Raw genomic sequence first — 15,963 nt, 5'->3', positions numbered from 1 at the left:
GGTTCTCAAAGTTTAGTGTGCAGCAGAACCTCCTAGGGCTTGTGAAACACCAGTTATTGGGTGTTTCTAACTCAGAAGGTCTGGGTGGGTGTGAGGATCTGCATTTTTCTTTTTCTTTTTTTGAGAATCTGCATTTCTGACAAGCTCCCATGCGATGCTGATGCTACTGATCCAGAGACCATGTTATCTTTATTTTAAACTTCATTGGGGTGATTTCTACACTCCAAAAATTTTACCTATTTTGTGTACAATTAAGTAATTTTTGGTAAATGTATCAAGTGTGCACCCATCACCATTTTAGATCCAGATTTCGAACATTTCCATGACCCCAATAAGCTCCTTCATGCCCATTTACGAAATTAATCCCACTCCTACGGCCAACCCTAGGAAACCACTAATCTGCTCTGCACCCTGCAGATTTATTGTTTCTGGACATTTCATCTAAACAGAACTACGCAATGTAGGCTGTGTCTGATTTTCTCACTTAGCAGGTTTGGGAGGTTCATCCGTGTCACAGCATGCTCTCAGTGTATCATTTCTTTTTCTCGCTGAACAGCATCGCATTGTGTGGATGCAGGGACCGCAGCGGAGAATCACTGCTCTGGTCCAGCTGTCTGCTGTCCTCAGGCCCTCACCATCTTCTGCAAGGGCCTTTTGCTCCTCTTGCTTGGATTGACCCCTGTCTCCCACCTCCCCTAACCCCCACCTCCATCCCTTCCCCCACTCCTTTGGCACAGTTTCTCCAGATACAGATCTGACCGTGTCACTTGCCTGGCTAAACGTTCTTGCCTGACGTGATCCTTGTCCTACACGATGAATTCTCATTTCTCACCTGGCAAACCCTGCTTTCTAGCCCAGCTCCAGCTCCTGTCCCCTCATTCCCTGCCTTGAACTTTGTGCTTCAGGAGCACAGAGCTGTTTGTAAATCCGCTCCATCCCCTTGGCTCTGACTGCTCCTTAGCCTGGAATGTCCCTTTGCCTCCTCCCTTCCTTTGCCTCACGAATATCTACTCATCACTTGAGATTCCCCATGGGAACTACCTTCTCTCAGAGTCCTTCCCTGAGTCCAAGGTTCGGTTGGGAGCCTCTACGTTACTTAAACCCCTGGGCCCTTCCCAATTATTTTACAACACTGTATTACAGTAAGCTGTTTATTTTCTGACTTGCCCATCAGCCTGTGAAATGTGTTTTATTTGTGGTTGGATGCTCAGCATTCAGCCCAGGACCTTCACATAGTAGTGCTTCATAAATGTTTGTTGAGTAAACAGACATGAATGATTGATGGATGGAAGAAGGTCCAAGCACCTCTTCTGCCCCTTTTGCTCAAGGCCTGCTGTCAACTAATAATCTTAAGCTGTTACCATGCTCAGGCCTTTTAAGGCAATCGCTAAATCTTACCACATGGGCAAAATAATGTTCTATAAAGGCAACAAGCCAAGTGATTCAGGGCTTTCTTTTTCTTTTCTTTCTTTTTTTTTTTTTTTTTGGCAGTATTATTTCCTGCTTTGCACTTATAACTCTTTTTGAAAGGTCTGAGGGCAAAGCAGGGCCCAGGGAAAATCATTGCCCATAAACTACTTGGTGTCAGCAACAGCCAACTCTCCACTCCGGGGAGCAGGGTGCAGGAGAGCCCACTGGGCAGGACTGCCTCGCAGCAGAGGTAACACAAGCAGATGATGCTAATGATTTAGCATCTAAGCAAATGCCCCTGAGCAGGCAATCCTAGTGCCTCTTTACCAGCAAGCTGTGGGCGCAGCTCTTGTGCAGGCAAATGACATGGCAGCGCCCACAGTTGGGTTCAAGTAGTTTGTTTCCTGCTCGAGGATTTCCCCTCCCCACACCCTTCTAGCAGATGAAAGGTAATATGCCTGGAAATAATTCCTCTCTTGGTTTGAGAGTTCCGTGGTTAAAAACAAAACTACTGCTTATAAAGAATGAAAAAAAAAAAAAATAAAAAAGGACAGGCAAGATAGATAGCTGGGGGCACAGAGAGGGAGGAAAAGGAAAATCAAAGCATGTTTTAATAAAAATGTAGACTGTAGAGGATTTTTGGTGTGCATCTAACATCCAGTGAAAGTCTAAATCTTGTAAAAATCTCTTGAGAAAGACAATGTTCCATCTCTTTCAGAGCTAAATTTAATACTCATCTTCACGTTATTACTACCTAAAAACCACATTTATGACTGTTTCAAGAATGGGTGTTTCTCTTTGTGCCTGTTACTTTGCCCATAGGCCATGGCTGAGGGTAGACAGAGTTTCAGGTCCAGGGTGTCTAATTCTTTGCAAAAAAAAATAAAAATCATCATCGTCATCATCATTACTACTACTACAAAGAGCACTTACTCTTTGCTTTGCATATGTAATTATCCTTTACTCAAGCAGTTTGTAAGATATGTATTTTATGCCCATTTTACAGATGAAAAAATTGATTGCAGGTTAAATAACTCGATGATGATCAAATAGCTAATACTTTTTACTTAACTCGATGATGATCAAATAGCTAATACTTTTTACTATGTCCATTAAAGCTGCCGGGTGCTAACTAATCCCATTAAATATATTTTTTGTTTTGTTGTTGTAGTTTGAAAAGATTAAAGCAACAGTCTTACTTATACTTAGGTAAAGGGTATTCCTCCCGCTCCCCCCTGCCCAGACCACCTTCCATTTTCACTTTCTATGACTGTTAACTGCAAATGCCATTTTCCTGCCTTCCAACCTCAGAAGGGTCAACCCTCTAATAAACATTCTATCACATTATTTTATTTGCCTAGAATTTATCTGGAGCTTTTTATCTCATTGGGTCATTGTATCTGATTTGTCCCAGTTCCTGCTATTTCTTAATCCTTCGGATTTTTTTTTCTAGATTATACACCTATTTTATTCTTTTCCCACAATGGTAGATAGGACAAGGGCCTCAAAGGTCTGGGCCATTCTTACTAAACGCTATTCTTGCAGACCAGTTGTAAACAGGATGGGTTTGATAGGACCCCACCCCAAAAAGTGTAGCCAACTGCAATCAATACGATTGACCACATGGTGTATATAAGCCATGGCTAAGCCTCCCTTCGGGGAGACAGAGCTTTGGATATGACTCCTGTCTCCTTTACTTGCTGCAAGTAAATAAAACTATCTTGTGACAACCATGTCTCATTCTTGAATAGAGCACCCCAAGTGGTGAACTCTTTGAGTTTGGTAGTAACAGCTACCACATGAATTCTTTTATCTTCAGTTTCTTCATTTGTAAAGTGGAGATAATAGCAAATACTCCACTAACGCCTGTGAGATAGGGCTTGTAATAGCATGTACTTCATAGGATTGTTTCGACCATTAAGGGGACAAGTCAGTGGCAGCAACTGCTTATCACAGAGCCTGGCAAATATCCCCAGCAAGGGAACTGGAAGTCTAAATGCTTTTCTGTCCAACACCCAGCCACATGGGCCTGTTGAACACATGAGATGTGGTTTGCCTGAGTTGAGATGTCCTGTAGGTGTAAAATACACTCTGGATTTTTGAAGACTTACTATGAAAAGTGTGTAAAAGATCTCAATAACTTTTATATTTATTACATGTTAAAATGGTCATATTTTGTCTATATCGGGTTAAAGAAAATCTTGTAGTATAATTAATTCACTTGTTCCCATTTTCCTTTTTGAACATGTTCACTAGAACATTGAAAATTTAAGTGAGTGGTACATATTGAAATGCTATTGGACGTGGATGGTGGGTGTGGTTTTCAGTTGTTACCAGTGACCATGACCTTTCACCCACTTCACAGTTTAGAAGAGCAGTTTTCCTGGACCCTCAGGAGGTTCAGGGGGAAGCTGCTGCCCTAGGGTGGGCCTTCCATGTGGCAGTGGCCTTGGGCTCTGTGGCAGCCCTTTCTCAGCCGCTCACCCCCTCGCCTAAGCTTTGGCAGGGATTGCAAAGTGAGCCAGAAGAAACAGATGTCCCTGCACAGCTCAGAGGGCTCTCACCCCCAGCACTGAGGATTATACATTTTCACTCACCTGTTCTCATTTGAGCTGGGTTATAAGGGAGAGGAAAAGGAAGGAAGAACAGTTTTTTAGCATGTAGAAAATTCTGGGGTACTCTGAAAACCTCATTTTAGATAGTGCTAACCAGGAATTTATGTTCCTGACATCAGTCTGCCCTCAATAGATATTTTATCACCATAGGGATGTGGATCAAGCAGAGAACGATATTTTCTGGGCTCTGGCAGGGCCCCCTCCCCAGTAATTGTCTTACCGACAGCGAGCTGAGGGAGAGTGCAGCCCAGCCGCTCAGCGATTGGAGAGAGGTCTTTTAACTTGTTCTGCTGTTTTCTCCCTTCTTCACTCACAATTCTTTCCTTCAACCACTGGTAGCACTAGGAATAAAAAGAACATATAAATGGCAATGTCCGGCAAGGGTTTCATGTCCAAGATTGCTAATTCAATGAAATATAAGAACCTCATCATGAATTCCTGCATCTCCTTCACTCTGAACTTTATGTTTTGTGGTGACAGGATGCTTACGAGTTCTTGCAAAGAAATGTTCCTCATGGTCTCACTCCTTATTGGTTTAAAACAAATTACTTAAAAAAAATATATGTTTTCATGGATTTCAGAGAGAGAGGAAGGAAGTGGATAGAGAGATAGAAGCATCGATGAGAGAAACATCAATTGGCTGCCTCCTGCGCGCCCTCTACTGGGAATTGAACTGAAACCTGGGCATGTGTCCAACAGGGAATCAACTGGGGACCTCTTGGTTCATGGGTCAACGATCAACCACTGAGCCATACCGGCTGGCCAAAACAGATTACTTTTGACTAAGTCACCACTGAAATCCATCAACATGCACAAAAGTTGTTAAAATCTTGATCTAATCAATGACATCTAATTTGCTAAGTGGGGGAAATGATGTTTCTTATTGAGGTAGCCCAATTTTATAATGCAGCAAAAGAAAAAAAAAGCATTTACATTTCACCAATGTCTATTATGCTTCCTTTTTGTCAAGAAAGCTGGGCGCCAAGCTTTCTGCTCAAAGAAAGCCATTAGCTCACATTCTTGTAATAACTATCTTCCTTCCTCTTGCCTTCTATTTACTCCCAGTTTTGTATTCTTATAATGGGGCTCTATTGTTCACTTGCTCGCTCCTTCCCAGAAGTAGACATGGTATAACTGACAGGAACCAAGCACATTTAGAAAATTGTCAAGTGGATAAATACTTCCCAAATGTCTAGTACTTTTTCTGTAATGAAACTTAGAAAGGTAAGGAAACTCAAAATGGGAAACTGTTCTGTAAAACCTATGAGATGTGACTGACTCTGATCTGTAGATTATAAAGCGAGCCTAATCTATATATATATAAAAGGCTAATATGCAAAGTGTCCCCTTGGGAGTTTGACCAGGAGACCGGGAGTTCGATCACTCGCTATGATGTGCGCTGACCACCAGGGGATGATGCAGAACGAAGGAAGGCCCCAGCCAGCAGCAAGAAGGCCCCAATTGTCCCTGATCATCGGCCAGGCCTAGGGACCCTACCTGTGCATGAATTTCATGCACTGGGCCTCTAGTTTCCTCTATAAGGGGAAAAATCCTTCGGAACTTCTCAATGGCCTACTTCCCAGAGGGTTCTGCTTACTATGACATAGGGAACAATAGACTCTTCCGTACAAAGCTGCTACGTTGCAACACCGAAGGAAAAGAATATTTGTAAGAGTCTGTTTTAGTGAAAATAATAAAAACCATCCCACTGTGTGGCCATGTGGACTTTCTCCATCGCGTGTTATTTGTGACACAGTTACCACCACAGACCGTTGCCTTCCCAAAGGCAGCAGCAGGAAGCTCTGCAATTGTCACAGACACTCCACCCACATGATTTCCATGGGCAGCTGGCGTTTGTTTTTTAAGTTGTTTTATTTTTTTTTTATCATTCTGAGACAGTATTTCCAAAGAAAAGAGTAACCACATTATGCTTCTAGAATGAAAGTTATGACTCTGGGGAATGATTTTGCAGATGTGAAAGAGAGAAAGGGCAAGCCATCTCCCATTCTGTTCGCCTCCTACATCTCTAAGGCGTATGGTCTGGCTCCTCACTTGAGACTTTGCTCGGGAAGATGGCCAAGAGTTTTCGCAGCCTCAGCTCTGGGAAACCTCAGCTTCTTCCAGGAGGAAGGGTGGCCTGGCGACCACAGCTGGTGCCGGCGGTGGTGACGTGGGCAGTTACGACAATGAACATGCGCCTGGAGCCCAGCAGCCTTCCCTGAGCAGCGTGCTGGGTACTTCAGAGAGCACAGCTTGCTTTTGCTGTCCTCACTGGAAAACCATCACCATTCCTCACTTCCATAACACCTTTCAGGGGACCAGTAGATATCCCCAAATATTATTCACATTTAGGAAAGGTTGAAGACCAATGGCCAAATGTTTTTTTGAACAATTACTGTTTATTATAACTAAGAGAGTTCCTGAGGTTTCAATATATCCTACACACAAAGAATGGTTGGTTTATTTATCAATCTATGGAAATCCATTTTTAAGATCATATGTGCAATGCATTTTGACTCCTAGGTTTGGGTTACAAGTTATACACTACATGAGTATATGGGCATACACACCATGGGGAGAAGCAGACTTCTAAAAGTAACAATATCAGATATTCATTTATCGAGTCACTCTCTCCACCTTCAACTATACTCTCATTGTTGTCTTAATCATTGGAAAACAAGCAGGTTAAATTTTTTTAAAAAGTAGATGCATAGGCATTTAAACTCCGTGTCAGCAGGGCTCGGGCGCTGCAGGGCCAGGCCCAGGGTCAGTGGGCGCCTCCTGCTTCCCCTGTGCTGCTGTCACAGCTCTGGAGCAGCCTGCTCAAAAAGAGCCTGGGGCTGCTCACGGCCAAGTTCGTGTGGCTGCAGTAGCAGGCGCAGGATGGCGTGCTGGACCTCAAGGCAGCTGCAGATACTTTGGCTGTGAGGCAGAAAAGAAGAATTTATGATATCGCCAACGTCTTGGAAAGGATCGACCTGACTGAGAAAAAGTCCAAAAACAACATCCAGTGGAGAGGTGTGGGCTCTGGCTGCAACACTAAGGAAGTCCTAGAGAGACAGTGAGACCTCAGAGCCCAGGTCGAGGACCTGGACCTGAAGGAAAGGGAACTGGATCAGCAGAAGTCCTGGCTGCAGCAGAGCATCGGAAATGTGATGGATGACGCCATCAACAGCAGGTGTTCCTACGTGACTCACGAGGACACCCGCAATTGCTTCCACGGCGACACACTGTTGGCCATCCAGGCACCTGCTGGCACGCAGCTGGAGGTCCCTCTTCCAGAGATGGGTCAGAATGGACAGAAGAAGGACCAGGTCAACCTAAAGACTCACTCAGGCCCCATCCATGTGCTGCTTATAAATAAAGAGTCCAGTTGGTCTCAGCCTGTGGTTTTTCCTGTTCCCCCACCAGACGACCTCACGCACACGTCCCCCCTCCCTCCCCCTTAGCCTTCGACTCCTCCCCTCCTCCTCAGACTCTGCACAAGCCCAGCCCCGCCCCGCCGAGCCCCCCAGGGCAGCCTGCCTCTGAGAGAGCCCTGGCCACCAGCACCTCTGGGCCACAGACTCAGCTTCAGGATCTATTACTGGAGAAATCATTGATGAGCTGATGTCTTCTGATGTTTCCTCTCCTGCGGCTCTCCCCCACCCCTGCGGACGACTACAACTTTAATTGAGATGACAGTGAAGGAGTGTGTGACCTGTTTGATGTCCAGATACTAAATTATTAGACTCCTTGGAAACCTGGGACAGTTATCTACCTCTAACTGAAACCTTGTAGACTTGCTAATAACCTGAGCATTTATAATTTCCTTAACTTGCTCTCTGACTTCGCAAAACATCCACTGTGAAAACAAAGGGCCCCGAAGCCCCTGGAGTGAGTGCATTCTGGGACTTCAACTTCCCTTCCAATTCTAACTCCTGTTTTTGCTCTTATGCGAGGCAAGTTAAAAGTAGGTTAAAGGTCATCAAAAACCAAAATGGCCAAGGGCTCATCACTTATTTGTGTTCCGCTTTTACTGCCACGAAACTGTCGTATTTCTCTGCTCCAATCCTGACAGACAGTCACTGCCACGTATGAAGTGAAGGTGTCCGGGAGGCTACGTCACTTCCCGTGAAGAGTTTGTGAAGTGCCTTCGTTCTAGCACTTTTAAGTTCACCACGTTTGCTGACTTCTGACATTCCACTTTCCTGGATTATAGGAGAGGGCTGTTTATGTCGTTTGTTTTTAAAAATGTGCCAATGCCTGTACATTAACAAGATTTTCAAAAATAACGTTGTATAAAGAAAAAAAAAAAAAGTAGATGCATAGGATTTATATTGCTTTTCTCATACCAAAGGAAACCAAAGTGTTTTGGAAATAAAGCGCTTTAACTGCTTTATAAGTGGGAAAATCTTAGCATAGGGAGGAGATGAGGCTTAATTAAATTATTAGTTAATTATGGAAATAAACAAGTGTTTTAGGTAAGAAGGTTGGTGGTGGGTGTGGTTGTGCGCAATAATAAACTAGCTTGTTGACCGTGGGTCATAATCTACGGATCCAAAGATGAAGTTTCCTCTTCCAATTCTATCGTGTCGTTTTCCCCATTGCTGCAGTGGTTTGATAACATGTTGATATTTCGTTCTAATTAAGAGAAGGGCAGGGATGGCTTCTTGTTCATCTCAATGTCTCCAGTCCTGACACTGGTTGGCACAGAGGAGGGGCTCAGCCAATATGGCAGAGAAAGGAATCTGAGAACCAGGGCCCTATAGGTACACTAGACCTCTTCCACTCTTCAGATTGAGCATCCCACCTTCACACAGTAGGACTTTGCTGGCAGTTCTGCCTGAGTCCACAGTGCTTGTAGATTCCACTTCTTTCATAATTCGCCCCTTCACATGTCTGTCTCTTGAACAAGTCCCCAAGTTACTCTGAGGGTCGCAGCTGTCCCGTTCATCCCTGCATCCTCAGCACTCAGCACAGAGCTGGACACGGAATAGACACTCAGGAGATATTTGGCAAAGGAGCCACTGAAAGAGCTTTTCTCCACAGATTAGTGGGCTATTGCTTTTCTACATAAGTCACAATATTCTCTAAAGTTTTCCTAAAGCCCATTACTTGGCTGCCTCCCAATGCTATGACTGTTATCTGTGTATCTCCACTTTATAGGTAACTAGAGGCCCGATGCACGAAATTCGTGCAAGGGGCTGGGCCCTCGCAGCCACAGCGGCTTGCCTCAGCCCTCCCAGCCCTGGCTTCGTCCGGAAGGTCATTCGGCTGTTCAGTCTAATTAGTATATTATGCTTTTATTATTATAGACTAGAGGCCTGGTGCACGAAATTCGTGCATGGGGGGCCAAGGGGGAGTGTGTCCCTCAGCCCAGCCTGCACCGTCTCCAATCTGGGACCCCTTGAGGGATGCCTGACTGCCTGTAAACGGGCAGTCAGACATCCCTCTCACAATCCAGGACTGCTGGCCCCAACTGCTCACCTGCCTGCCTGCCTGATTGCCCCTAACTGCTTCTGCTTGCCAGCCTGATCACCCCCTAACCACTCCCCTGCCAGCCTAATCGACGCCTAACTGCTCCCCTGCCAGCCTGGTCACCCCTAACTGCCCTCCCCTGCTGCCCTGGTCACCCCTAACTGTTCTCCCCTTCAGGCCTGGTCCCCCGCAACTGCCCTCCCCTGCTGGCCCAGTCACACCTAACTGCCCTCCCGTGGTGGCCATCTTGTGTCCACATGGGGGCGGCCATCTTTGACCACATGGGGACGGCCATCTTGTGTGTTGGAGTGATGGTCAGTTTGCATATTACTCTTTTATTAGATAGGATGGTACTGGAGTGGGAACAGTCTGTAAGACTGGCCCCATGGAGCCCCCAATTCCCTGTTAATAATCTCGGGTTGGAATTCAGGCAGCAACCATAGAGCCATGCACAGAACCAGTCACATTTCATCTCTGGACTTTGTTTACAGTAATTTACCATCCAAGATCGTTGACTATTTCTATCTAAGCATTAAAGTCTTTGTGTTTAGAGCAGCAAAGTCTTTACTAGTGAGGTTGAAATCTCGAGGTAAAATGCTGGAGCTAAAATATTTCCTTCTGAAATTAGACCATAATGTGCAATACCCTTTGTTTCTTAATGTGAACACTTATAGTATTTGGACTGTCTCCCTGCCCCCTCCCCTGCCCCTAGTCACCTAGCTTTGCATGTTTTCTATTTCCCTTTGACAGAGGGGGACATATTTTTATGATCCTACCTAATAAAATAGTAATATGCAAATTGACCGCACCCTCGCTACGCCCAAGCCTACCAGCCAAAGCCATGCCCACCATCCAATCAGGGTGAGTATGCAAATTACCCAACAAAGATGGCGGTTAATTTGCATACGCTGAGGGAGGGAGGAGTGAAGACTGAAGACAACTAGAAGGAAGAGGGAGGAAAAGTGGAAAGCAAGGTGGCTGCCAGAGGGAAAGCCCAGGCGGGGCGGAGCAGGGCGGAGCGGGGGCAGAGCAGGGCGGGCGGCAGCAGCGCATGGGTGCAGGCACGGCGGCCACAAAGGCGGCGGTAGCAGCAGTGCACGCAGCCGCAGTGGCCACTTGCAGGATTCTTTCTGCAAATGGGCTACTAGTTTTTCTATAAGGCATTTTGATAACAACAGGGAAGAGCTGCCTGTAAGTTTTGTTGCACTTTTCACTTCTATTTAAACTTTCTATTTAAGAGCTACACACCCGGTCTCTTGCTCTGACTTTGTTGACCTTCTATTGCATTCACTCAACCAGCATTTTTTGAGTACCTACTGTGTGCCAGGCTCTGTGATGAGTTACACAAGTAAATCTCTGTGTCTTTCCTAGAAGTATTTACAAATTACTGGTAAGTTGAGAAGTGTTTTGTAGTTGGGGTGTCCCCCTCAGGGCTATGTTTGTATTGCCTTGATAATACCCAACAAGGGAGGAGGATGTGAGCTCCTCACAGCACCTTATCTATTTTGTCACTGTCATTGGACTAACAGGTTGGCACATGACCCAAGCTTCACAAGCCTTTTCTTGACTGAAGCTGATAAAAGAAAAGATCTCTTTTCTCTCGGGTTACATGGCTTTAAGGATGTAAACCTGCAATCACTAGCTTTCCTCCCCCTGGCCACATGGAGAAGACCTATTTGCAGTAGAAGAAAATGACACCCCTATGCAGAGAGAAATAGAGAAGAGAGTCCTGACACTGTGCAAGTCTAGGGATGGAGTCACCCCTGAGGCCGTCTCCCCTCTTCCTTCCCAAGGAGTGTCTATGTGTTGCCCTTCTTTGATTAAATTAGTTTGAATTTCATCCTATTGCTTGCAACCAGAGAATTCTAAGCCTCTGTAAGAAGTGTTTAGTGGGATAATAAACAAGGAGGAAGATGCATATAACTCAGTTTTATAAAGTGAGGACAGGCTTCACAGGTGAAGACAGACAACCGAGCTTTGTCCTTCGAGATGAGGAGAGCTTTCACAGCAGGATAAAAGGAAGGGCATTTCTGGGAGGCAAGAGTCCAGTGCCTTTGGGTAGAAAATGAACTAATGTGATCTGGGGAGGGGCAAGAACAGAAAAATGAGCCCAACTTAGATCCCGAGAGGATTTCCTTCAATGCTTTTCTGTCGGGTTTGGGTTTTGTCCCATAAGCAATGATTGGAAAATCTTGAAAGGATTTTAAGCAGGGTTATCACATGGCCAGATTAATTTTTTTGAAAGGTAATTGGTCAGAGTGGTGGGTAGTTGAGAAGAGGGGGGGAAATCAGAGAATCCAGACAGGTTACTACAGCAAACCAGGTATGCAACAATCTGAACAAGGGCTGTGCAGGGGATGGACTATAGAAGGTCAAGGTGTGGACTAGAGGAGTGGCTGCCCCTTTGGACAAAAGTGAGGGAGGAGAGGAGGCAGCCTGAGAAAAAGCCTTGGTTTCTGACTAAGATGACCAGGTGGCTGGGTGGAGGCGCTGTTAATCAAGAAGGAAGGGCAGGTTCTGGGGAGTGAGGATAGATTCCATTAGGATTACTGCAGCCTCCCAGAACCCCCCTGGCTAGTATTACTTTCTAAAAGATAGGTATTTTTCATACAGGGTTAATTTATTCCTCAAACACAGTTCAATATTTACAACAGACACAGAATATTAGCATTTTTATTTTATTGGTATATCTTACAACAGCCAGTGTGAAACGCCATTATTTACTCTATTTTTGAAGGGGAGGGGTGGGTATGTGAAAGTTGCCAACTCATTTATCAAGTTGCCTAGCTTTCTCTAATTTTTTTATTATTGTTTTTACTATTAGCATTCTCATTCACTCCTAAGATTGTCCTGATGCTTCCTTTTTCTTTTTCCTTTTCTTTCTTTAGTCACTGTACTCAAGTGGCTTTCCTAAGTGCACATGTATCAGTCCGGAAAAACCCAGACTGATGATTTAAGGAGGCGTCAACAGTCTTCAGAACTAAACACGTCTGCTTTGTGATTGGCTGCCTTTCACCTGTTGAGAGCCCTTAATGTTTATTGTTAAGGATGTTTCAAATTAGATGTTGAGTTGTTTTTATAAAGGTCAAAAATAGAAATCTTTTCTGAGTTATTTTTTGGGTTTAGCCACCTTCAAATATATTGTATCTACTCCCCCTCCTTTTTTTTCCTCCTTTTGTTAGTGTATTTGTGAAAGGTTTTTCAGGTCTCTGTAAGCTTTTCCCAAACAATGATGGAGGTTAACCCATCATACAATTCAAATACAGGGTAGCTACTTCTTCCTTCTTTAAAAAACTGGCTTTGGGGGAGATAAAGCGAGCGTCAGGAGCCCTGGGTTCTCATAACAACTTTCTCTATTAGGAGTTTTTGCTCTTGGATTGGTAGCTAACGTCTTTGTGCTCAGTTTCTACCTCTGGAAAAGGTCTCATAAGGAGAGTCTGAGAACAAATACCTGACATTCATGTGGAAGTATTTTGAGCTTTAAAGAAAGCCTCTGAAAGAATGCAAGACATCATGCTTAGCCATAACTGACTAAAAGCCATCTGTATCCATTTATCATTGTAAAAGGAGATGAATAAAAACTCCTAGCCCAGTGCTTGGCACATAGTAGATGCTCAATAAAATTGCAATTTTCAATGCTTCCCTTCCTTTTTCACGCTCTTCTTGCCTTTTCACTAAAATGCTTTTAGTTTTTCTTTGCTGACTTATTCAGACTTGGCTCAGAACAATCTTTAATTTACAGAAGCACGGCCATATTTAATATTCTAGAATATTTATATTTGTGATCATGCAAAACTAGAAACAGGACAATGTCACCATGCTTACACTGTATTATTTTAGAAAACAAACAAGCTAATAGGTCAGCTGTTACTGGCAGAAAGGAACGAGACAGACCTTGAGAAGGCTCTGATTAGGGAAGCACATGGTGGTCCCAGCCACACTGATTAAAGGGGCGGTGGTTTGGGCCTAACTTAAGCTGACCTCCCACTAACTTTGTGCTCATGGAGCAAGAGGCTTTGGCTTGTCTGAATTTTGAAAATGCCTATATTCTCTCTCCCCTGATACTATAGAGTAATTTGTGATTCTAATGTTATTACACATTCTGTTTTAAAAACAAACAAACAGGCATGCTGTTATTATTAATAAGGAGAGATGTTTGGAGTACTCGCCAAAAAATTAATCATCGAGATGTTCTGAATGGAGATAATTTTATGTCAATGATCTTGAATATCTTTACGCTTCAGAAAATAATTTAAGCTCAAAGACTTAGCAACCAGAGTTGACCTCTGAACATCAGCCTTGAGCCCCACTGACAAAGGCTTGGCAGTGCTCCTGCTTTCGGAATCCTCCCTCCTGACCCTCCGCCCCCACACAGTAAGAAAACATCAACCAACATCCAACCACACTCAGGTACAACCGGTAACTGGCTTACATTTTGTTCTGTCAAGGAAAGTAAAATCAGATCTTCTTATATAGAAAAGGGATTTTCTTTCCTCAGTTTCAAAAGAGGAATGAAATGCCTTTGTAACAAGAATAAATAACTGTAGGGATTTGAGCTCCGGGAGGAGTCCAACCAGGTCACTGGGCATTTCCCCTAGCCCCCAGAAAAGAGGAGAATTTTCTGTGCCGGCCGATTTCGAAGGGCTGACTGATGCTTGGCCAAGAGCAGAGACCTCTGGCAGGCTCTGGGCTCCGGGCTCAGGGGAGCCTGCCAGAGGACACCTCCCCGCCAAGGCCACACTCTGCCTGAGCCGGAGGACACGGGCTGCTGCAGATCTGTTCTGGTCCACATTGTCTCTCCCTCTCTGCATCCCTCTTACCCAGGCCCAGACCCTCTTCCAGAGGCGGAGGGAAATACCTTCAGAGAAGCCCTGGAGCTTTCAGGTACCCCGTTTCCGTATTTCCCCGAGATGATTCCACAGGCCAGTGGAGACCAGGTCATTGCCCCAACTCCTGCAGAAGAAAAACAACTTGAAAAGCTGCTTGTGGTGAATGGGGACCAAAAGTGTGGGGGTGTTTTAAGCAGGATTGGTTTGTAACGGGAAAAAGCTGGACACATGAAAGGAGTTCACACCAGCATACATCTTTCTATTAAAATGCAGGCATTTACAAGTTGCACTTCATTTTTACAAGCCAATTAAACGTGCACAGTCATAGGGAGCGGACCATATAAACAAGCCTGAAATTGTGGTTTATTCTTGTCCAAATGTCTCACTTCTTTTTACTCAGACACAAACACTTTCACTTGCACGGAAATTCAGTGCTTTGCTTGTCCACTCAGTGACTAGATAGTGGCTGGTACGTACCAGACGCACAATTCCTAGTGCATGGTAAACACACAATGGGTGACAGCAATAATAACAATTGTTTTTGTTGACTTTTTTTAAAATCCTTCTTCCCCTACCCAGCATTTTCCTGCTCACATGAACCTCTGCTCCTTAGGAAGAAAGTTATCTCTGGAAACTGTTTTTTTTAAATACGTAAATAACCCTGAAAATGTGACTTATTCATCTTTTTCTGATGTCTACAATTTTTGTGTATATGGTGTGTATATAGTTCCCCCCTCTCATTGACATCATTATGTCTACCTACATGTAGTGCCTGGTTTGTGAGTTGTCCTTGAATTCCATGTCTGACTCAGTTCCAGGCACAGAGTGGGAGATATATATGTATATGTCCATAATCTTCTGGAAAAGCAGTCATAATCTTCTCAAGGATGCACGCTTTGGCCACAGCAAGCACCCCATGAAAAATGAGTTTATTCATGGGTTTCTTCCCTGCATTCTGTATGCATTTTTTGAACACCTACTGAGTACAGTTTATATGCCAGTCACAGTTTGCACCTCTGCTATAGCTACCCCGCAAACTACATAAAGGCACACTTGATTCTTCTATAGTCTCTGGAATGCATAGCTCTTATTATGTTAATAAGGGACATTTAGGGAAGCATTTTAATAATTCTCCCCCCACCCCCACCCCCACCCCCAGATCACGGGGCCTACTGTTGTTAAAAATAATCAGCAAATTTGATCGTGGAGATTACCTATTTTATGGTAGAGCTCTGGTAGCTGAACCTCCACTTTCTCTCTCTGGAAAAGATGGTACTCGGCTTGTTCACAGACAGGAGGGATCATATTGAACTGTCTTGCCACAGAGTAGGCTTCCTAGAGAGAAATAAGATTGCAACTGGATTTATGCTGATGAGAAATAAGACTGCCCTGTGATTCTATGCATGAGAAATTTTCATTTTAGTAAAATCAATACAAACCAAGAAGCATGGAGGATGACATACAATAGGCACAGTTATGACCATCAGTTTCACTAAGAGCAATACCAAACGCAAGAAATCCTTATTATTCTTCGGGAGGGTTTGGGCTGAGTAAAGCCCAGGGCAAATTAGTCCCAGTGGGAATTATGGACGACAATAAAGAAAATGTAGTTTGACTATTTTTAGAGTCTAAAGAAATGAAACAGACAG

At 44.2% G+C, this 15,963-nt stretch overlaps 1 protein-coding gene and 1 pseudogene across 3 annotated transcripts in view; one reads left to right on the top strand and one right to left on the bottom strand.

Annotated features, from left to right (window-relative positions):
• Positions 1-15,963, bottom strand: part of KCNAB1 (potassium voltage-gated channel subfamily A regulatory beta subunit 1) — a 307,111-nt gene that overhangs the window by 8,720 nt on the left and 282,428 nt on the right. For all 3 annotated transcript variants that reach the window (XM_054713662.1, XM_008142222.3, XM_054713663.1), the window contains 3 exons: positions 15,529-15,649; positions 14,344-14,438; positions 4,246-4,366 (listed from right to left, as the gene is read on the bottom strand). In XM_054713662.1, coding sequence (XP_054569637.1) covers positions 4,246-4,366; positions 14,344-14,438; positions 15,529-15,649 — 337 coding nt within the window. The remainder of the gene's footprint in view (positions 1-4,245; positions 4,367-14,343; positions 14,439-15,528; positions 15,650-15,963) is intronic.
• On the top strand, positions 7,043-7,827 carry LOC103286770 (transcription factor E2F5-like; annotated as a pseudogene).

Source organism: Eptesicus fuscus, chromosome 3 (genome assembly GCF_027574615.1).
Source record: "Eptesicus fuscus isolate TK198812 chromosome 3, DD_ASM_mEF_20220401, whole genome shotgun sequence".
Taxonomy (NCBI): Eukaryota; Metazoa; Chordata; class Mammalia; order Chiroptera; family Vespertilionidae; genus Eptesicus; species Eptesicus fuscus.
Note: the sequence above shows the minus strand (reverse complement) of the source record. Positions and strands in the feature narration are given on the sequence as shown.